The sequence below is a fragment of the Gallinula chloropus genome (genome assembly GCF_964237585.1).
Source record: "Gallinula chloropus genome assembly, chromosome: 17".
Taxonomy (NCBI): Eukaryota; Metazoa; Chordata; class Aves; order Gruiformes; family Rallidae; genus Gallinula; species Gallinula chloropus.
In genome coordinates this window covers 6,834,596-6,857,787 of record NC_140102.1, presented here as the reverse complement: position 1 = coordinate 6,857,787, position 23,192 = coordinate 6,834,596, and the positions used below count along the sequence as shown (strand labels likewise).

The following is a 23,192-nucleotide window of genomic DNA, read 5'->3' as shown; positions in this document are numbered from 1 at the left end:
AACAGTCTGCACTTGCTTCATTTACCTTTCTAACTGTTGAAAACATGTGACTCTTTCTAGGACTGTTCTATTTCTTGGGTTCTATTGTAAACTTCAGCCAGGATCCAGATGTTCACTTCAAATACATCCAGGCAGCTTGCAAGACAGGACAGATAAAGGAAGTGGAAAGAATCTGTCGTGAAAGTAACTGCTATAACCCAGAACGGGTTAAGAACTTCCTGAAGGTAACTCTTCTGTCTAACGGGTTGAACAGTCCTCTCTGTTTGGCTTAGCAGCAGAACTACAGCCTTCTAATGGAGGGAAACACCAACTCAAGGTTTAGTTGACATGGCTGTGAGTAGTCTGTGTAGTTGGAATAGGAGCCTGATCCTCTTCCAGCCTTATAATAAGCCCTTCCGGGCAACCTCTGGGAAAACAAGCCCAAACTCTCTGTGTTCATTTAAAAATAACCTGTATGATGTTACTTATACTAAACTCACAAGTGTGGTGTCACCTAATAGTAGATGAACCCAGGCTGGCAGAGGAAAGATTATGCTGAAGAATTGAGCAGTTTTATCAAGGTTATTGGCCAGATAGGGCTTATTTAAACTGCAGTCAACCTGTACTGCAACACTTCACACTATAATGCCACTCCATTTTGCATTGTTAACTTCTTGGCCCCACAATTGTCTTACTGATAGACATTTTGAAGCTAGAGATGTAGGCCTAACATGCCACTTCATGAGGAGCCTAAACTTAAAATCAACTGATAGACTGGCTGCATGTTATTGATAGTAATTTGCTTTTGAAGTTAACTGTTTAGTTATTGGTCTTAAATTTGCATGTATTGTAGCCTCTAGTGCTAAGGGAACTTTGCTCACTTTCCTGCTTTGAAAACACATCAACAAACGGTGGTTGCTTACTCTTTGTTTTTCCACAAAATACAGGAGGCAAAGCTCACAGACCAGCTTCCTCTGATCATTGTCTGTGACCGATTTGACTTTGTTCATGACCTGGTGCTCTACTTATATCGCAATAACCTGCAGAAGTATATAGAGATCTATGTACAGAAGGTAAGGAGAATCCAGTTTTAAGTTACTGCTGTTTCCATCCTTAGAAAGAACGTAACATTTCAGTAAACCAAAGCAGAATCTGTTGCCTTATGCTCACACTTCAGTGCAGAGGCTCTTCAATAAGCCATTGTCTATTACAAATCTATAAGCATAGCTTTTCCTGCAATGAATATACAGATATTTTATAATTTAAGCTGTACTTCAGAAGTGAATATTAAATTGTTACTTAAAACTTCCCCTTGTGGAAGACTGAGGAGGGTTATTAGTAATACTAATGACTAATGATGATGGCTTATTCTAGGTGAATCCTAGCCGTATACCAGCGGTGGTTGGAGGGCTTCTTGATGTGGATTGTTCTGAAGATGTCATTAAGAACTTGATCATGGTGGTGAGAGGCCAGTTCTCAACAGATGAGCTGGTGGCTGAAGTGGAAAAAAGAAATCGGTAATGAAAATGTATCTGTAGACAGTGTGTTGGGCTTTCCTAACCCTGGTATACATACACCCACCGTGAATTGGATGCAGTTCTGTTAAATGATACAATACTAATACTGTTCTATGTTTCTTTATAGAAAAACCATGTTTACACTACTTAATCTCTTGATTATTTGGGCCTTGTGAGAATGCCTGACACCACTGCATGATAACGTGGCTTTTGAACACTTGTACAGCCAATCATGGGATGTGTTTTTGGAGTAAATCTGGATAACCTGTCCTGACAGTTTTGTTGTAGGCACAGCAGCTTGTGTGGTTAGTTTGTAGTTATCTGTAAAATGAACAAATGACTTTGTGATGAACCAGCTAGTAGAACAGGGGTTGAAAGGAAAGATTGCAAAACTAGTGGTGTCTGCAACTTTCCCTGATGTTAAACTGCAGATCTGGTCTCCACTCATTTAAGACTACTTAAAAAAAACTGGCTAGTCTCTAGCTGCATTTAAGTCTGACCAGCAGACATCCTTGAAGTGGAGGCCAGGTGTTAATGGGCATACCTCAGTCTGACTTATGAACCTAAAATGTTTGCTTCTTCAAAGGCTTAAGTTGCTGTTGCCATGGCTTGAATCAAGGATTCATGAAGGCTGTGAAGAACCTGCGACTCATAATGCCTTGGCCAAAATCTACATTGACAGTAATAACAACCCAGAGCGGTTCCTTCGGGAGAATCCTTACTATGACAGCCGTGTAGTTGGCAAATATTGTGAAAAGAGGGACCCTCATCTGGCCTGCGTTGCTTATGAGAGGGGGCAGTGTGATCTGGAGCTCATAAAGGTTAGCAAAACTGCATTTATAAACATGTTAAAGAACTACTTGCAGCCTGAAGTGGAAGCCTAGCTGGCTATTTGTCTAACACTTACAGAATTCTGTCTTGCAGGCTCACTCAGGAGCTGAGGTAGGCAGGATTCTTCTCCCCGGAGACAGTAATTTCTGTGCTGATGAAGAACTCTTATGTCATAGGTCCAGACTAAAACTCTGCAGCTTTAAGATATCTTTCATGTCTATAATCCACTGACTTTGCTCAAAATTAAATTGTTTATTGGGCCCCACTAATGAACATGCCTTCTATTAAACCTTTGGTTAATTTGATTTCCTTTTGAACCTTGATTAGCAGAAGGAACAGGGGGTCATCTAGCTTGGCTCTAGAGTAGGAAGAAAAGCTTCCTTGAAGCTAGGACAGGGTTTGTAATTTTCCCTTGCTGTTGATCCTTAGAGTTGGTCCAATGCTTAACTAGAAATGAAGAAAATAGATGTTGACAGTCAAACTGCAAGGAATTTTTTCTGATACCATTCCTCTCCTATTTTGAGCTTGTTGACTCCTAGAACCTCCCTCATAAGTTCAAGGGCAAGTGAAATTCCCAGGGTTCTCTAAACAGATTCTAGTCTCAAACTGGCCACTAGTGCTTAATGCCAGATTGTAGTGTTTGTGGCTGCTGAGGAATAAAACACTCCCTGCACTTCTGTGATAGTACATGCAAAGAATTTCAGCTGCGTAGGGGCAGGAACCGTGTTGTTTTGCCCTGTTTGAAAAGGAGTAAATGTTCCCTGGTAAGGCCTACTCTGAGTGTGCAAGAATGGTGGTATAATCTAGGCTTGCTGCTGAAAGTGCATGACTTTGCAAACTGAAACAGCTATTTTTGAAGTAATACCTCCTCTGTAGCTGTAAAGAAAGCCAGCTGGCTATATTTGGCTTTTTTATTTCAGGATATGAAGATGGCTCTGAGTTGCTGTTTTGGTAGGAAACTTTGAGCTTTAGCATTCTGGTTAACCAAACAAACCTATCTGTACCAGGTTCTTTGTGTTTCTTGTTATGGAAACAGTCTTCATCCTGTAAGAATTTTTTGAGACCCTGTTGCTTTTCCTAGAAAAGAGGACTCAACTCCTGTAATTAATAGATGTACAGTGTAAAGCAAAATTATGCTACCACTAACTTGCTTCCAGCAAGGTACTTAAGATTCCAAGGGCTAATTTGGATACTAACAAAACATGACCTGTTGGGACAAGAGGGAGTAGGCCTTCAGGTTTCTACTCTTCTAGTTGGAAGTTGGAGCTAGTGGAACTAATAGGATCATAACCAATAACTCATCCTTGCTGCACTTCCGTAGGAGATTTCACACTTATTCTGTACCCTTAACATTTTAACAGGGGAATCCAAGCCACTTGCTACTCTGAACACTTACACTGTAAAGCTAATGACACCAAACACATAACCTATTTCTACCTTTAAACACCAGCACCATTTCTTAGTTCACTACTTAACACTGCCCAGGCAAGTGGCTCCCTTTCTAGATTTAAAACTTAAGTTCTTCAGGCTTCTGCAGGTCTTCACTTCAAACAGAAGCAAATAGTTACTGTGAAGACACTGTCACAGTATTTGTGTGTCGGGCAAAACCAGGAGAAGCTATAGAAATTCTGCTGGAGACCTTCTCCATGATCCTTCCAGATCAGAGGTTGGGTAAGAATTTGTCTGTGGCATTTAGCATTGGTCAGCAATTAGTTCTAGTCAGTCTTCTAGACTGTCTGATTCATAGCTAGCTAAACCTATCTTGTAGTACTAACCTGTGACATTAAAGCCAATATTTGTAACTTCTTCAGGTCTGCAATGAGAACTCACTGTTTAAGAGTGAGGCTCGCTACCTGGTGCGCAGGAAGGACCCTGAGCTCTGGGCAAATGTTCTGGAAGAAAACAACCCATTCAGGCGGCAGCTTATTGATCAGGTACTGTGCAAAGTACATCACATCCTTATCTCTGAATTGGAGAGATGTGGATTTGATGGGTGGACCATCCAGTGGAAAAGGAATTGGTTAACAGACCGTAGCCAAAGGCTGGTGGTCAATGGGTCTGTGTCCAGGTGGAGGCCGGTGACAAGTGGTGTCCCCCAGTGGTCTGTCTTGGGACCGGTGCTCTTTAACATCTTTATCAGTGACATCGATGATGGCATTGAGTGCACCCTCAGCAGGTTTGCAGATGACACCAAGCTGAGTGGTGTGGTCAACACCCCAGAAGGAAAGGAAGGCATCCAGAGGGATCTTGACAGGCTGGAAAGATGGGCCTGGGTGAACCTAATTAGGTTCAACACTGCCAAGTGTCAGGTGTTGCACTTGGGCCGGAAGAATCCCAGACATAGATACAGACTGGGAGAAGAGCTTCTTGAGAGTAGTCTTGTTGAGAAGGACTTGGACATTCTGGTGGGTGAGAAACTTAACATGAGCCAGCAGTGTGCTCTTGCAGCTCCCAAGGCCAATGGTATCCTGGGCTTCATTAGAAGAGGGGTGGCCAGCAGGGACAGGGAGGTGATTGTCCCTCTCTACTCTGCCCTAGTGAGGTCCCATCTGGAGTACTGTGTCCAGATCTGGGGCCCCCAGTACAAGAAAGATGTGGAACTGTTGGAGAGGGTTCAGAGGAGGCCACGAAGATGATTAGAGGGCTGGAGCACCTCCTCTACAAAGAGAGGCTGAGGGAGCCGGGCTTGTTCAGCCTGGAGAAGAGAAGGCTGCGGGGTGGGGGGTGGGGGGGGCTCATTACAGCCTTCCAGTACCTGAAGGGAGCTTATAGGCAGGAGGGGATTCAACTTTTAAAAAGGATAGACAATGGCAGGACAAGGGGGAATGGATTAAAACTAAAGGAGGGAAGGTTCAGATTAGATATTACGGGTACATTTTCCACAGAGAGAGTGGTGAGGGGCTGGAACAGGCTGCCCAGAGAAGTAGTGGATGCCCCATTGCTGGAAGTGTTCAAGGCCAGGTTGGATGGGGCCCTGGGCAACCTTGTGTAGATCCAGGCCTGAGGTTGGTGTCCCTGCCTGTGGCGGGGGGTTGGAGCTCTATGATCCTTGCCATGCCAACCCATGCCATTCTATGATTCTATCATCAATTCCAAAGGCTCAACTTTCAGTTTGAGGATGCTTTGGGATGTCTCAAGTGTTGTGGAGTGTTAAAATAGCTGTCTTTACCCACAAGGTCCCTCGAGGCCCTATCCCAACTATACAGAAATTTGTAAGAGACTGAGTGGCAGGTATTTACTCTGAACTTCATGTTTGGAAAACTTAGTTTCCATTAAGCTATTTCTGTCATGTGGAGCAACCTACCTCTGATCACTTGCTCACTATACAGACCCAAGGTGTGATTTCCATAGCTATATTCAGCATAGGAGTAGCTCGCTCTTGCTGTCTGACAAAATACTCTCAAAGTTCTGAAGCCCTAATTTGTAGCTGTGTGGAATAGGTTAGCAAACATCTTGTTTGGGAAAAACACTTTAATTTTTCTGCTCTCAAATCCAGGTTGTCCAAACAGCTTTATCAGAGACACAGGATCCAGAGGAGGTTTCTGTAACTGTGAAAGCTTTCATGACTGCTGACCTGCCTAACGAACTGATTGAGTTACTGGAAAAAATTGTTTTGGATAATTCTGTATTCAGTGAACACAGGTAAGAGGAAAGCTTTGCCCATGGGTTTAGCCTGTTTAGTGTCTTTAGGTTGTGAAGTGACCCAAGTTTTTTATGGGTCTCTTGGTTTAAGGACCTACGCAGTCTTAAACATGTATAGCCAGGTGAAAAGGCAGAATTTAAAGTACTGTAAGAACAGAGTTAGCTGACACTGTGCAGTTTGCAGCGATGTGTTGAAAGAAGAGAACACTTGATATTGGTAAGCAGTTTCCTTTTGGAGGCAAATATCAGTGCTTCTCAATCAGGGCATGAAAGGTTGTCGGTAGTGACAGCGAGCAGGTGTATTTTTTGCACATGCAATACATGTCACTTGAGCAGATGTTACCCTGCACTGCTTATAGCCTCTGCCTTCTGTTAACCAAAGGAATCTCCAGAATCTGCTGATCCTGACTGCCATTAAGGCTGACCGCACTCGTGTGATGGAATACATCAATCGGCTGGATAACTATGATGCCCCAGATATAGCAAACATTGCCATTAGTAATGAGCTATATGAAGAAGCCTTTGCTATATTCAGAAAATTTGATGTTAATACTTCAGCGATTCAGGTGAGGTGGGGTTTCTGCATGAAAATACAGAATGCCAGTGAGAGAATGACACGTGCTGTTATATCTGTTCTCAGGAGTGACTGTCACATCATTGAGACTTAAAAGTACAATTCCCATATGATACCGAGTTGCAAGTAGTACATAAATGCTTGGGGTCTCTGTGCTGCATTTGATTCAGAGTGGCTACCTTGGAGACTTGTCCTTGAAATTTGCAGAAACAGATGCTACTAGGAATTGTCATTAGGCCAGCATTCCCCTCTGCTTTACAGATAGTAAGCAGTAGCAATGAGTTTTGCTATCTTTGCTTCACTAAACAGAAGCAGCTGTTCTAAAAGCAGTTAGCTTCATGTTTCTTATGCAGAACAGCATATGCACTTGAAGGAAGAGGTCTGTTAGGACAGTGTTACAAAGCTGTGATTTTTTAACTTGCAAATTCCATTTCAAACAGGTGCTGATTGAACACATTGGCAACTTAGACCGAGCTTATGAATTTGCAGAGAGATGTAACGAACCAGCAGTATGGAGCCAGTTAGCCAGAGCACAGCTCCAGAAGGACTTGGTGAAAGAAGCCATTGACTCCTATATAAAGGCAGATGATCCATCTGCCTATATGGAAGTTGTTCAAGCAGCTAATAGAAATGGTAAGGCAAAGCATTGTCAAACTTAGGATTGTTTGGATATGAGCTAGGTTATTGCATCTATATTGAGCTGTAGGAATTCTTGAGGCCTATGAACTCTGTTTCAGAGGAAATGGGAGCAGTTGGTTCCTGGAATGGCTGAGTTAATATTTAGTGAGATTCCAATCAACAAGCTTTTCTGTGTTGCTAGACCAAAGATAGACCTTCATGTGCAGATATATTTTAGACAACAGTCCAAATTAACTCAAGTGTAATGTGTGTACCTAGCTGTATGTGGCTGAATTGCTGACCATCTGGACAAGAAGTCCATCCTTTTGTGAAGGTGACTTTGTGTTTAGGAAGGAGTTTCTTAATTCAAATATAAATGACTTAGTATCATGGTGGAGGAGATCCTTGAGACTACTGGTAAAAAAAACTGTTCCTAAAGGGAACAAGGTGAGTAATACAGAATGACTAAACAGAGGATCTTAAATATCTCTTCTTTCTTCAAGATAACTGGGAGGACCTAGTCAAGTTCTTACAGATGGCCAGGAAGAAGGCTAGAGAGTCTTATGTAGAGACAGAACTTATTTTTGCTTTGGCAAAAACTAATCGTCTGTCAGAACTGGAGGAGTTTATTAGTGGCCCTAATAATGCCCATATACAACAGGTATGTTTTGATCAGCAGTTCCCATGTCTTACTTCCTGCTTAGCTGACTCCTAGTTCTTGCTGTTACTCTCGTTTACCTTGGACTCTGAATCCAGGTTGGTGATCGCTGTTATGAAGAGGGGATGTATGAAGCAGCAAAACTACTCTATAACAATGTATCTAACTTTGCTCGCCTGGCATCTACCTTGGTGCACCTTGGAGAGTATCAGGCAGCAGTGGACAGTGGGCGCAAAGCCAACAGCACAAGGACTTGGAAGGAGGTAACTTTAGTGTTTTTTAATAGTCTGCAGAACGTGCTCTACTGTTGCCTCTCAGCACATTGCTCTAGAGCATAATTTGACTCCTTTGTTCTGTCAGTAATGTGAGAATTAAAAAGGACTTAATCCATATCTATCTACAATTAGCTCTGATAGTAGCTTTTGCTGACTTTCTCTGGCTACAGAGTGTCTGTAGCTTTATGAACTGTCGTATTGCCCGAAGTAATGAAACTTAATTTCAAAACAGTGTACCTGAATGGCAGGGATTTTAATTCTAGAGCCAGCATTATGGAAATGCCTATTTGGAACTGTATGTAGGCCTCAAATTTGTATAGTTTTGCTAATGAACTTTCCATTTATGGACATTAAGCCTTGCAGTATGCCTCTGTTACCTTTGTTTGCAACTCATTACAGGTATGCTTCGCCTGTGTGGACGGCAAAGAATTCCGCTTGGCACAGATCTGTGGCTTACACATTGTCATCCATGCTGATGAACTTGAAGAGCTGATCAGCTACTATCAGGTTAGATCATTGAAAATGTTAGAAGACTTTGGACAGCATACTTATATCTGCTAGTAAAGTGGTCACAGATAAAACCTGATATCCTATAGGGCTGATGTTTAAATGCCTTTTTCCATCTCCATTTCCTGATAGCTGTAGGCATTTTTCCATAGGAAATGGAAGGGTGGTAGTTTTCACTGTCCATTCTTTTACAGTTCTGTCACCTCACTAGAATCATGCCTTATGAGTCTAAGCACTGTCATTTGGAAAAAGCACAGCATGTTGAATTAAGTAAATACACTTTTTCACAAGTTTTAAATGCCATGAATTTACATGTTAATCTACAGTTAATTCTTATTTTCCTAACAACCAGGATCGTGGCTACTTTGAAGAACTGATTGCCCTTTTGGAAGCTGCTTTGGGCCTAGAGCGTGCTCACATGGGAATGTTTACAGAACTTGCTATTTTGTACTCCAAATTCAAGCCTCAGAAAATGAGGGAACACTTGGAGCTCTTTTGGTCTAGAGTTAATATTCCAAAGGTATGCACAGTAAGGCAGCTACAGTGCAAGTGAAGCTGGGAAGCTGTCTGACTCGAACTGACTGATTTCTCATTTTCTCAGGTGCTCAGAGCTGCAGAACAGGCTCATCTCTGGGCAGAACTCGTATTCCTCTATGACAAGTACGAGGAGTATGACAATGCGATCATCACTATGATGAATCATCCCACTGATGCCTGGAAAGAAGGGCAGTTTAAAGACATAATTGCCAAGGTAAGCAACTAGTTTACTGAATCAGTGCTGGAAGGCTTTCAGAACAGAGGGGAAAACGCACAATTGAGTCACCATTTAAATAAGTTCAAGCTACTACTCAGTTTTTCTGATGAACTTACACTAACTTCCAGTCAGTTTAGCATAAGGATTATTTTACTCATACTCTGTTTTCTGCTGGGCAGTATATTATGTTGAGTGACAGCAGCTAGCACAGGATGTTTTCAGAGGCTGCTCATGATCACAGGTCACAGGCAAAAGGTATAACCTCAATATCTTTGAGCTGACTGCTATCTTACTCAAGAATAGTCACAGCCTCAGACTGAGAGATCTCTGCCAGTGTTGCCAGCTGTTTCAGTGGGGCAGTCCATGAATGCAGCAGAAAATAGTGAATTGCTTAAGAATTTAGACAAGATTTGACAACTGAGACTGGTTAATACTATAGCCTTTACCAGCTTTAGGAGTTCAGTGAATGGTCACATTAACACTAGTGAGTGGTCTGTACCAGTGTCTTGTCATGCTGGATGGGTTAGAATTGGTTTGTACTACCCTGCTAGCTTGTGACATTGTGTCATTGGATTAAACAGGAATACTGCATATAAGTGTAAAACTTCTGGCCTCTAAAAGCAAACTTAAGCTTTTGAGACAAACCTTGTGCCGAGTTGAGTAATCCAAACTTAAGCACTGTGGGCTTGCTTGTGTTTGAAGTACTAACTAGTGTCTAACCACGCAGGTGGCCAATGTGGAGCTGTACTACAAAGCCTTGCAGTTCTACTTAGACTACAAACCTCTGCTGATCAATGATCTCCTGCTTGTATTATCTCCACGGCTGGATCACACCAGAACAGTCAATTTTTTCTCAAAGGTGAGCTTGGGAGATGGTAGATGAAGAATAAAACACCTTTTGCTTGAGTTCAGACACTCCAGTCTCTGGCTGGAAAAAAGGGTTAACATCCATCAGGTGGATTTGCTGTCAATGTAACAGACTAATCAGCAGCCTGGTCCTGGCTTGATACAGGAAATACTAAAAGCTAGTCCAACTCTTACACTCTGCCTAAGACAAGATATACCAAGAGGTGGACCCTCTGCTGGGTTAAAAACTGGCTGGATGGCTGGGCCCAAAGGGTGGTAGTGAATGGAACAAAATCCAGCTGGAGGCCAGTCATGAGTGGCGTCCCCCAGGGCTCAGTCCTGGGTCCGGTTCTATTCAACATCTTTATCAATGACCTCAATGAAGGGATTGAATGCTCCCTCAGTAAGTCTGTAGATGATACTAAGCTGGGAGGAAGTGTTGATCTGCCTGAGGGTAGGGAGGCTCTTCAGAGAGATCTGAACAGACTGGACCATTGGGCTGAGACCAATGGGATGAGGTTTTAACAATGACAAGTGTAGAGTGCTGCACATGGGACATAACCCCATGCAGCGCTACAGGCTTGTGGAAGACTGGCTGGAGAGCTGTCAGGCAGAGAAGGACCTGGGGGTATTAGCTGACTGCAGACTGAATGAGCCAGCAGTCTGCCCAGGTGGCCAGGAAGGCCAATGGAATCCTGGTTTATATGAAAAATAACATGGCCAGTAGGTCTGGGAAGGTGATTGTGCCCCTGTACTTGACATTGGTTACCTGGAAGGAGGTTGTAGAGGTGGGCAATGGTCTCTTCAGACAGGTGAAATGGGGAAAAAAAAATAAAAGGGGGAAATGGCACAAAGCTGCTCGTGGGCAGGTTCAGATCAGATGTCAAGGTAAAAATTTGCACTGAAAGAGTTTCCAGGGCCTGGAACAGGCTGCCCAGGGAGGGGGTTGGGTCACCATCCCTGCATGTGTTTAAAAAAAGGGTAGATGAGGTACTTAAGGATATGGTTTAGCATAGGACAGGAATGGTTGGACTTGATGATCTTAAAGGTCTCTTCCAACCTTGTGATTCTGTGAACTGTCCTAGGAGGATGTTTTATTTTACTTTTGGCAGCCCAAGATGATTTGTCTAAAGGGTCCTGACAGTAAGCACAAACTCTTGTAATAAAAAGTGGGAACCTGTTTCAGGAGTATAAAGTGTCAGAAGTGGTGTACTCAATCTTGTTTGGGAATCATCTTAATTCCAGGTTAATCAGCTACTTCTAGTAAAGCCTTATCTGCGTTCAGTCCAGAACCACAACAACAAAGGAGTTAATGAAGCTCTAAACAACCTTTTAACAGAGGAGGAAGATTACCAGGTGAGCCCCACAAAATGGATTCCTAGGCCTGAGGATATTCCTCTTTCTCCAACAAAAAGCCACCATAGTTTTGTTGTTCCCTGTCTGATGCAAAGTAATCCCCTTGTGTGGAAGGTAAGTTGTGCAGTGCAACAGTAGTGGGGGTGGAATCAGTCCCTTTGTAGGCAGAAGTCTTGAGACACTGGTGATTGGCAAACAAAGCACATGCTGCAGTTCCTCTCAGAACAGCAGACTTCATAAAGGTCTATATTGGGTATGTACTGGGCAACACTTCTGTAAAAGATTTGCTTCTGGCCCTGTTGGCTGCTGTCTAGAAGAAATGCTTTGTCTTCTAAAGCTAATTAGCTTTTCTGTCAAGTGAAGTCAGTATGACAAGAGTTAGCATCTTGCTTTAAGTCTTCTTTTGGAGAGGTGCATGAAATCAACATAGTGAAGAAGCTGTAGCCATAGTATCACTGTACAGCTGGCAGAACTTCAACACTTGTGCACCATGCTTAGATGCTTCTCCGCTGTAGTTCTCACTACCATCTGGAAGCAGGTGTAACACTTCTCTCTAACAGGGCTTGAGAGCTTCCATTGATGCCTATGACAACTTTGATAACATAACGTTGGCTCAGCGTCTGGAGAAGCACGAGCTGATTGAGTTCAGGCGTATTGCGGCGTATTTATACAAGGGCAACAACCGCTGGAAGCAGAGTGTGGAGCTATGCAAGAAAGACCGTCTGTATAAGGTGAGTTAACACAGCCTTTCTCCCTGACTGTCAAAGAAGCCTGAGCTGTGAAGCCTGAGTTCCCTGGATACTGAATGTGTGCTGTTAGTTTCAAATCTGGAGTTCAAATGCATATCCTAAACCTAACTTGATAATGTTGCCCTGCATTTGGAGATGTTTTGTGCAGTTTTCTGTATCAGTGTGCAACATCCTCCATAAGCCTGAAGACTTACACCCTTGTTAGGGCATGGATGCAGTGTCATCACAACACTATAGTTCCCCCGCCTGTACTAAGTTCACACAGGCCGGTTTTTAACTGCTCCGTAGGAGTGCTGGCAGATGTCTTCTGCCTGGATGCACAACAAATAGTTGACACAAATCTTTTCCACTCTGGGTAATATGAAACACCTAATGATGAGGTAGGTCAGATACTAGAAAGATTGTTTATCTTCTCTGTTACAGAACTAAGCAAAATCTTAGGCCACTTCAAGTACTTAAGGGAAGCCTGTTGGTTAATGTTAATACAAGTGTCTGGGTTGCCTCAAAATAAGAGGTCTTAACTGAGTGTATGTACAGTAGCTTGGCTCCTTCAGAACATTCTTGGTGGTGTTACAGGCTAACTTGATGGTATGCGAAATAGCTGGCTTAGTTAGCAATAACATGCACATAAGGGGTAGAGCAAGATGCTAACAGGCAAGGGTCAAGCTTAACTGTTGTTCTTTCCTGTAGGATGCTATGCAGTATGCTGCAGAGTCGAAAGATGCAGAACTAGCTGAGAAGCTGCTTCAGTGGTTCCTGGAAGAAGGCAAGCAGGAGTGCTTTGCAGCCTGCCTTTTCACATGTTATGACTTGCTGCATCCAGATGTAGTCCTTGAGTTGGCATGGAGGCATAACATCATGGACTTTGCAATGCCTTATTTCATCCAAGTGATGAGAGAGTACCTTACCAAAGTGAGTATTGCATAGGCTGCGAAGTTAAGACTTCTAGTCTGCTGGACGATTGGCATTCTGCAAACTAGAGCTCTTTGCACCTATTTGGAATATTGTTGTTCCTCAGACTAAGTCTTCTAGGAAGTTCTGTGAGTTTCATCACTTCAGGCTAGCTAGCAAAGTTAATAGATTTGGGGCCTGAAAGAGGTCTAGCTAAACTTTTGCTTTTAGCAGTGGACTTCAGCATCTGTGTACTGTTCAAAGCAGCTCCATAGTTGAAGTTGAAGACTTGGTGCGGACAACCTTGTACCACTCTACCTTGAGTAACTATGGAAGTACTCTGTTACCTTGTTTGAGAGAATATATAGCTTTTGAGTATGCACTATTCCTACATCAGCCATAGGAGTAGACTGCTGATGATTTTTTTTAAATGAAAAAGAGCTTTAGATGCATAGCTTGGCTGTACAATTCTGATGGCAATAGCTAGTCCTCAGTTCAGAGATGAGAGATTCTGACAGTGTGGTCCTGAAATGCTTGTTTCACGCAGCTGTAGGATGCTAAGCTACTTCTCTAGAAGGCTCTAGGGTTGTATAGGGCATCACAGTAAAGAACTTCATTAAAATGAGTAATCTAAAAATGACTGCTTCAGGTTGCCTTTAATCAGTCATGTTAAGTATTCCCCTCTGAATTTTCTTGCAGGTTGATGGGCTGTTCTATAAGGTGACACTCTGATTTCAAACTCTTTGTGTTCATTTGTGTCCCTCAATATCCTAGGATTCTTTTACAGGAATCTAGCTGTAGCTTCTGCCAGAAGAGCAGTGTAATTTAGCTCTAACTCATTTCCTGTTCACTTTCTAATGCTAAAAGGATAACTATTCACAAGCAACTTGCAAATCCAACCAGACTTTGCTGCTCTTGGTGGGAAACAGAAGCAAGTGATTGAGGAGGACTTGACTGTTTGAACCTCATTCACTGTATTACAGACATGTGGCTGGGTGATAAGCTGTTCATAAGCAAACAAAAGCAGCTGCCCCACAACAGGATGTGTTCTAAGTACAAATTGCTTGTTAAGCTGTAAATTACAAGTGTGTGATCTTTCAGGCACTGAGTAGGAGCATAAAGCTTCTGTAAGCTTCTTGCCTGTGAGTATGATGAAAGTAACTTGCTCAGATCTTAAACAACTCTTCCTCATGTTCCACTGAGGAGAAACTTGCCACGTGAGTTCACCTGTGTTCTTCTATGTGAGCCTCAGGTCCCAGATCCTGTCTCTTAAACTGCTGGTTGGATTTGCAAGTAATCACGTGTACTAAATACGGGATAACTTGCCAGAAGGAGAATCTGCATGGTCGAAGTGGTTTACAGTGGAACTAATTTAGTCTGAATTAACTGCAAAGTATGAAATTAGAGAATGGGCTTTATAAATGTGGTATGTCTAAAACTCATGTAACTAACTTGAAAAGTACAAAAGAATATACTAGCTATAAGCAGGGTATGTGTCTTCCAGAACTTCTTTTATGCATAAGATGATGTTGAAGCACAGAATAACCTATGCCCCAGAAGGGGCAAGGCACACAAAGTAGGATGGCACTCATCTGGAAGCCTTTTGAGCAACTTCTGGGGGCAGCAAATGAGGCAGTTGTTGAGGCTTTCCTGGAGAGCAGCTCTTGGCCTTTCTTGTGGATACCAGCTCTCCATGTACTTGCTGTTCTGCAACAGGGGGAGTAACTGCACTTCTGTTCAGAGCTCCTTAATGCTTTAGGGGCAGTAAAGAGACAAGTCTAATCCAAGAATGTGGGAATCTCAGGTCATAAGTAGAGCAATAAAAGTACTTTGGAACTGGTAGCTGTCAATTGCTTGGATCCATAGTAATACAGATAGTATTGTAGCTCAAATACTTAGTCTTATTCTGAAGAGCTGTTAGGCTGACAACTAGAAACAAACTGGTTAAAGACCTACTGCCACTCAAATTATTGAGCCACAAAGTTCAGAATGTCCAGGAAACTGTTAAGCAGCGTGTCTAGGTAACATCTCTAAAATATGAGAGATCCCTCTTGCAGCACCTCTCAGACCAGATACAGTTCTTGCAGTGGGAAAGAGGCTGAGGAGCAGCTGAAATACAGCATTGGGCTAAATGTAGGTTTGCCCAGAATGTCAGTACTACCTGTAACAGTGGGAAGCTGTGTGATTTTTATGCCTTGCAGTTTCCAGCCTCACTGGTTCTCTTATGGAAGGCACAACTTCTTAAACCTGAGAGAAGGAAGGTATTGTTACCTTCTCAGATTGCTTCCCCTTCACCAATTCAAAATTGCATTACTGTAGTATTTTCACATGTATTTAGCATGAAGAGCTATATTTGGCACATTGCTGGGATCAGTATAAAGCTGATACTGCTAGAGTACTTTCCATGATGTTTCTAGAGTTTCCTCTAAAAGGAATCCATGAATACTAATACAGGTAAACCACTACTCTGCAGCCTGTAGTACTAGATAAGATCAAACTTCACTGCTCTGGAATACTTGCAAATAACCAGGCCCTCTTGTTGAAGGGGAGAGAGGGACTGAAGATTAATAGATAAGTGTAGATTAGGCCCATTTGAGATGATGCTTGGAACAGCAATCTGAGTTTGTTTTCTGGGTCATTGAATTAATGACTAGAACAGGGGCCCAAGAAGTGCTTCACTTGAAGGTAATGATGATCTATTGACAACTATTGTTTGTTGCAATAAACCTAAAGCAGCTGGCAGGGCAGGCTTGCTGGGAACACGCAGACTTTCATAGTTTCCAACTTGGACTAATAAAAAGAACACTTGTTAGCTAAGGTACCAGGCATGAAAAGCCTCACATAACAGTGCAACTCTTAGATAAGACCTTCATACGTTTCCTGTTCACTTCAATGTAGGTGGATAAACTTGATGCTTCTGAGAGCCTAAGAAAAGAAGAGGAACAAGTAACTGAACCCACTCCAATAGTATTTGGTAGGTGAAAGACTTGGTTTTAATTGGTTATGTATTGTCACTCTGGTCTCTGTTTGGGGAGGTTACTTAAATAACTACGTCCAGTTGATGTAAACTGGTTTCAACTAGATAGTAAAACGATTGTCTCCACTAGATGAACTGTGTAAGTTGAAGTGACATCTCACTCTTAGAGTACTTCTACTCCTCAGCTAAAGTATTGCTCCTCTTACATGGCTCAGAATGCTAGCTTAGGAATAGTAGCAGGTCAGGGAATACCAAGGTTTGCACAACCCCAGGAATAACTTACAGAGCATGCAAAATTCCTCCTATTATTCCTGTCTGAGGAATGTGTCTGCCTTCTGCTCTTCCAAGTAGAATGACAGACTGGCTTTCTAGCTCACCCATTTTAAGACAAAAAACATGGCTCTCCAAGCGTGCTGCTATTTTAGAGTATCTTCTGAAGAGGCATTCTGCTAATGAGCACCTAGAAGTGGCTGGTAAGGGAAGGATGTGACTGGTTCATTGTTAGATTATAACTTAACCTGAATTTAACATATGCATGAGGCATGTGTGCTCCTAGTGATGAAGACAAACGTGTGAAGGTACACTCAGGCCTTTTGCAGCACTGCAGACTTGTGAGACCTAACAGACCTAACTATTTGCTTGAATTGCTTTACCCAAGTTCTGACCATGCATGGGTTAAATCATACCAGTTTGGCTTTCAGTATGGTCTCTTCAAACAAGCTGGGTTTATCATCCCCTCAAGATCAATTGATACTTATCTTCCCTCTGAGTCCTGCCTTGCTTTTGTAGTTCTCTGGTAGCAAGAGCAGATGGCCTAGGTGCCCACTCTGGTGCATGATGAATGATAGTGTGACTTGCTAGTGTATGCTTACACAGTGGCTGATTTTTAGCTTCACTTTCATAAACCTGTCCTATGGTACAGCTAGCATTAAGGAAGCTTGGGTTCCTAAACTAACTTTGTTTTTTCCTTGTGCTTTTCCAGGCCAGCAGCTGATGTTAACAGCAGGCCCCAGCGCAGTACCTCCCCAGGCAAACTTCCCATATGGATACACAGCACCAGGATTCACCCAGCCGCCTGTTTATGGTTTCAATATGTAACTAGCTCTCTGACAGACCTTCACTGTCTCTGTTCTCTTCCTTCCCGTCCCTTTTTAACTTCTCCAAGAAGTGTACAATGGTCCTAAAGGCACAGATGACCTTCTGTTGGCTGAACACACTTGCTGCCCAGCTCGGTGCGGAGACTTCAATGGGATGCCTGTTACTGTTATTTATTGATTATTGTCCGGTTACATTTCAACCTCTGAAAGGCAGCTTTTGTTAATGGCATTGTGAGACTCTTGTCAGAAGTTAAGGCACTATTTCACTAACTCATGTAGCAATAACTGCTTGAGGCCAGGGGGAAGAGAGCGTATTTTTCTTTCTTTAGCAAAGCCCATTGAAGGCAGCTGGGAAATTACCTGGCACCAAGTTGTTAAAGCTTTAGCTGAAGCTACTGAAGTAGCAGAGTTGTTAACAATTCAGTGAAGCATCTCGTTAATAATGAATTGTTGGAAGCTTCTGTACATCAGACTACCCCATTTTATTTGCAGTCTTATATGCAAAAGAAAATGGGCTTTCTAATATTTGTGCTCTGAATGTTTAGAGGAATATTGGGAAAGCTTCCTTTTCTGGACAATAATGCTGTTTGGGTTCAATGCTATTGGAGTCTGTTCTATATTTTCTGGAGTAGATCTGAGACTTGAAGAAAATAAATCTTCTCATGCCAGAGAGCAAACATTTCCCAGATCCTTTTTGTTTAACAAGAAGAGAGCATGTTACTTGTTGACGTTAAATGGTACTAAAGGAAACCTCAGCTGTGTGTGGCAAGCAAACACAGGGGTGTGTGCATGGGCTGCCAAAGTACTAGAGATGCAAGAGCACAGTGTCAGGGTTGGGGAGGGGGACACACTGCTCAGATATTGAGGCAGTAGCGAGGGCTGTAACCCTGACTTTTTATTTGCACCTTTAACCCATTCTGGCATCGGCTTCCTGCCACACCGTGTTCTGACCCTGGCTGGTGGGCAGAGGCAGCACCACCCGAGCTGCTGGGGCACGGTGCCCCAGTTCTGCTGTGCTGCAGCAGTACCCACAGCGTGTCCGTCGCCCACCTCTTTGAGAATGCCAGCGGGGATGTATTATTACTTTGTGCCACTCTTCAAATCCATGTATCATTAACGTTTTATGTACTTAGATAACAATGTATAATTTATGGTTATGAATCTTGTGCTAATCTTGAATATTATAAAAGTCCAACTATAAATGTAAAACTGCAGTATCCACTGTGTGGTTCTAGTCTTAATATCTTGGGGTTGGGGACTGGTTAGTAGTAACATACTACTACTAATAGCATCAGGTTTCTTAATCTGACAACTAAGAATGCCAGGCAGGAAAAAGGGAAACTTGTGCCAAAGCCCCCAATGCAGATGGCTTAGTGATTAACTGAAGGGGGAGTTGCAGTCCCTTCACTGGACTCACCAGTGTTCTGTCACGTCCGGAGGTCATGCTGCAGGAGACAGTCACATGCTTACATGACTTCATTCATGGGACTGGAAAAGATTCAGTCCTGCACTGAGGGAGACACTGCAGGTAGTGTCTGCCCCACTATAGCATGTTAATATGGCAGTGGTAGTGGCAAGATAACACCTTATCAAGCTGAATTCTACTTGAACAGGGCAAAACATCTTTAAATGCCAGCCAGTAGAGACTGCCAGGGTTGTGAGATTGGTAATGGCAGGCAGCTTCAGCACAACTCTTAACTAGTGTTTTGTCTCCTTTGGTCCCTGCACTGCCACTGCTATCACAGAGATGTGGTCTCTACCTTCCTGTTGCAGGACAGCATGCTCCAAGTGCTGGTAAAGCATACTAACCTCAGCTCTGTACTGATCAGCACTCAACAGCTCAGCTTGAAATACTGAGCAGCTCTTGGGTTCAAGCAAATCAGCACTCTGCCCTGGCTTATTCCTGGCAGGAATTAGCTGGGCAGCACACTCTTTTCCAGACAAATGGTACTTATATTTTGTGATGAGCTCCTTGTTGGTGAAAAGGAATTGTGGTGAGGCAGGTGAACTGGAGACAAGCTCAATGAGTAGCAGGACTGTAGGAGTTTCCTCCTTCACAGCTTGAAAATGTACTGTGATTTCATAGCACCAATGCCAAGCTGAGGGTAGAATGCAGCAAACTGCTAGATGAAGTACTAGAACAGCTCATGACCTGTAGAGAGTTGAGCTAGCCCGGGGATCCTTAACACCTGCAGTGTGGGAATCTAATTACAGGAATAACTGAGTTCTCAAAGAAAGCAAAGCTGACAGCTCTGAATACTTTTGCTTTAGTTTCTCTCATGGTATCTTAAGCTCTGGTGAAGTATAGTGGCTTTTATAAATGTTGTGATCTTTAATTCTAAAAGGCACCCAGAAGCACATATGGGCATTAAAGTGCAGCTCTACCTACACTATGAACAGAACTCTTGCATACCAAAGTATTCACTGTTTCTGTAATAGTTAAGTCATTCCCAGCAGGACATAATACCTCTTCTCATGGGTTAAGTGGAGGACTTACTCCAGTTTCTGAAGCTGTAGTGTCCATCCAAGTTTTTGAAAAACTGGCTGAGATTGTTTTGCAGAAAACCTCTGTTAAAACAAAGCTGCTCACTAATTCCCACCACTTCTGTGAGACGGGGCTTGTGCTGTTCAGAATGATCAGGCAGTGCACAACACGCTGCTGAGTGTAGCACCTGGAAGGTAACTTTGGGCTTAGATACAGGCAGTACCGTGCTTCAGCCTACACCCAGCCTTTTGCTGTGAGCAGCAGCATGCCTTTCCTCTGCAACAGCTCTTGCTATTTGTCAGACCTGGGGGGATTTTCCCCAACCTGGTGAGCTTTGGGCAGCAGAGATGACAAGCAACTCCCAAGCATTGCTGTGCAGCTGCTGCAGCGTCTTGTGAGCTAGGTGGAAACTGATCTCTCTGCAAATGACTGCAAGGACATGTGCTGCTCTTGGCATAGAATACTGACCTGTGTTCAGCTGCTCACTCTGTGCTGGCGCTTCAGCTCTGTACACTATCCTTTGCTCCCTTGCATCTTTAAAGGTTACTGGTTTCTTTTGGTGCAAACACCAAGTAGCAGGAGGAAGAATGTTTAACAAAGCTGCTGCTAGAAGCAGAGCTCCAATGGAGGCTGCAGCTGAGGGCTCTGCTAGGCCAGATGAGCCAGCACCATAAACTTGTGAGGAATCAAACTTGGGAGGAATACATCACTGGGGTAAGTTCTGTTTCTTAGTGGCTACGTAAAAGGGAATCTTACAAGAGATCTATTTCTCCTTCTCCTTTTAGGGCTCTCTAATTAAACAGCAGCGTAGCAGAAAAAAATGCTCCAAAGGTCTTTTGCCTCTTAAAAAATAATTATAGTAAGATGAAGCCTATTCAATTTAGTATAAATTATGGGAGTGATAGAGGAAAGACACTAGTAACTGTAAGATCCAGAACTTAATTTTGGTTTAATCACTTCTTTTTTTAGCAACTGCTGTGCTCAGAGCTGGCACTTAGGGGCTGACATGGCTCTCTCAATAAGGCTCTGTGAAACAGGGAGCAGTGAACCAGCAACAGTTACTCAGCAGCATAAAAACTGTCTTTTTGAACTCTGATAATCAGATCCTTTGCCATGAGATGCCCACTCAGATGAGTGTGGGGTAACTTTTGTACCTGGGCATGCATGATACACGTGGGCAAAGCATTCAACTGGTGTGGGGTTAATGTTTATGCTTCAATGCAGGACGTTTTGATTGGCAGGCTAGAATACAGCTGCTGAGAGACTCTTAGTGTGATTAAACCAGCCTGGCAGTGGATTGAGTTGGTACTGAAAAAAAAAATCAGGCTAGAACTTGCAAATCTTGGAACAAATAGCACTGTGTGCACCAGATCCCACTAGCCAGCGGTTCAGAAAGCCTGTGTGTTCCCTTGTGACAGGGTGTGTTTCTGGCCCATAGGACTTCCCAGTCTTTCTGGATCCTTCCTGCTCTGCAGTAAACAGTTTGGCTTGTTGCTTTTTCCCAAGCTATTTCTTTTTTTCTTTTCTGTTTTCTTTTTCTTTACAGAGTACCCCCAAACTGCTTCAATTTCATTTGTTTCCCAAAAATAAAACTGGGGTCTTGAACTGGTGATAAAGGGCTATAGAATGTAAGGCTGGGAAATGTCTAATGGCACCAGAGTGCTTTGTGACACCAGTGTGTAATTAGGATGTGGTTTGCCAAGTGAATTCATACTTACTATGATAACCTGCAGATGCACCAGTGTGGCCTGATGGATCTGGAGTCTTTTTATTCTGCTGCATCTCTTACTTCAGCACGCATTCAACCTGCAAAGAGTTTGTTGCTAGTACAGCCTTCTTGTTTTCCAATACTAGGTATTTTCTGTGGGCATCTTTCCAAGATAATGACAGATCCTGACTCATGTTTTGCTAATAAAATACTGCAAAACTCTTAGCATAAGTATGTCTTTCAGCCTAGATCTTTCAGTCTGCAGCTTTTGGGATCTTTAGGGAAGGTAGTAAAATCCATCTGTTTTCTTCCAAGCTAAAATTAGACTATAAAGTTGCCAGCTTTTAAGCATTAAGATGGCATGAATTTGAAATACAGTCGGTAAAGGGTGAGTCTTGTATTGGTTTATGTGCCAAAACTTGAGTCAAATTCTGAGCGTATTCAGTCATGCATTCTCCTGTGGTGTTCAATGACTCAAGGAGAAATTTAATTTATTTCCCCTTCCACTGTGGTTTTTAATCGAGACTTTAAAACATCTTAATCTAAAAACCTATATTATTTCTTCCCCCCTCTAGTGGTTATGAAAGGAAAGAATCACAGAGTCACCTGGTATGTTCTGCTCCACAGCGATGTGGTCCCTGCTACTCTGCACAGCACAAATTCACAAAGTGCTGGTTATCCAACTGGGAAGCTAGGAGTGATTTTGAGTGGGAAGGGCTGGTCAGTACATCTTTGTATTGCTTCCCTTTTGGAAGATAAAGTTTTGTTTTCAGTTAGAGGGTGGGGAGATGGTGTCATGGAAGGTAAAGTGTGAAAAGGGCTTGTCAGCTAGAGTAGTTTCTTTCAGTAACAGGAACTCTTTTTGCACACGTGCCCAAGTGGGAATCATATGGGTTGTTTTGGAATAGCATCATCTTGTAGTCCCAGCAGCTCCTGCTGTACGCACTTGAAAGCTGGAGAAACACTGATTCAATCTTCAGTGCTGGATCTGTTACACATAAAGGAATCTCTTGTTCTTGTTGGGAAACTTGAGAGGAAATGGGTTGTCTTATTTTCCCATAAGACCCCAAGTGATGTGGATTAATAATGCACGAAAAGGGCAGTAGTAGTTGATGAGTTGTAGCTGTTCAGATAATAGAGCCATTCCGTGAAGTGAGTAGATTGTACGATTCAGGTAGTAGGAAGGTATCTGCCCTACACTGACCAGCGATGGTCGTCAGACTGTGGTGTGCTGCTGGGTGCATCAAGCTGTGCCAATTTAGAATAAATAAATCCTTTGAGGAGGGGCAAGGGAGCTGTAAGAGGGAGCTGACTGATTAGGTGGGGCCACCATTTGTGTGCTGCATCCAGTCCCAGAAAGCTCTGTCTGCAGTCGGTGTTTATGTTTAAAAACAATGGAAATTGCTTTCATCTTCAGCAGTTCTCTTTGGAATTCTCATTTGTAGGGCCAGGAGGGCTGCCATAGCACCTGCCTATGGATTTCACAATTCTCCTATCTTTCTGAGGTAGAGAAACAAGCACCAGCCACTGGCAAGAGAAATGGGTTCCGATGGCCAGAGGGTTGTTTCCATGCAAATTCCTGAAGTGCGATAGAGGACTCGATATCCTGTCTGTAACAGTAGCTGCACTGTTATGCCTTGACCAACCATTTCCTAGGAGATGCTCTTGACCATGCAAGTCTGGTCAAGTCTTTACTTTCATGTAGGTCACTTACAGGATTTAAAATAA

The 23,192-nt window shown here is 43.0% G+C and overlaps 1 protein-coding gene across 1 annotated transcript in view; it reads left to right on the top strand.

The window, feature by feature from the left end:
• CLTCL1 (clathrin heavy chain like 1) overlaps positions 1-18,482 on the top strand; it is a 38,257-nt gene extending 19,775 nt beyond the window's left edge. Inside the window, exons 14-32 of the mRNA XM_084272085.1 lie at positions 61-224; positions 927-1,052; positions 1,354-1,496; positions 2,083-2,317; positions 4,139-4,261; positions 5,824-5,969; positions 6,352-6,535; positions 6,984-7,176; positions 7,665-7,822; positions 7,918-8,082; positions 8,494-8,601; positions 8,954-9,121; positions 9,203-9,352; positions 10,083-10,214; positions 11,447-11,557; positions 12,118-12,288; positions 12,997-13,218; positions 16,096-16,171; positions 17,157-18,482. Coding sequence (XP_084128211.1) covers positions 61-224; positions 927-1,052; positions 1,354-1,496; positions 2,083-2,317; positions 4,139-4,261; positions 5,824-5,969; positions 6,352-6,535; positions 6,984-7,176; positions 7,665-7,822; positions 7,918-8,082; positions 8,494-8,601; positions 8,954-9,121; positions 9,203-9,352; positions 10,083-10,214; positions 11,447-11,557; positions 12,118-12,288; positions 12,997-13,218; positions 16,096-16,171; positions 17,157-17,272 — 2,891 coding nt within the window. The 3' untranslated portion in view covers positions 17,273-18,482. The remainder of the gene's footprint in view (positions 1-60; positions 225-926; positions 1,053-1,353; positions 1,497-2,082; positions 2,318-4,138; positions 4,262-5,823; positions 5,970-6,351; positions 6,536-6,983; positions 7,177-7,664; positions 7,823-7,917; positions 8,083-8,493; positions 8,602-8,953; positions 9,122-9,202; positions 9,353-10,082; positions 10,215-11,446; positions 11,558-12,117; positions 12,289-12,996; positions 13,219-16,095; positions 16,172-17,156) is intronic.
• Positions 18,483-23,192: the final 4,710 nt, after the last annotated feature.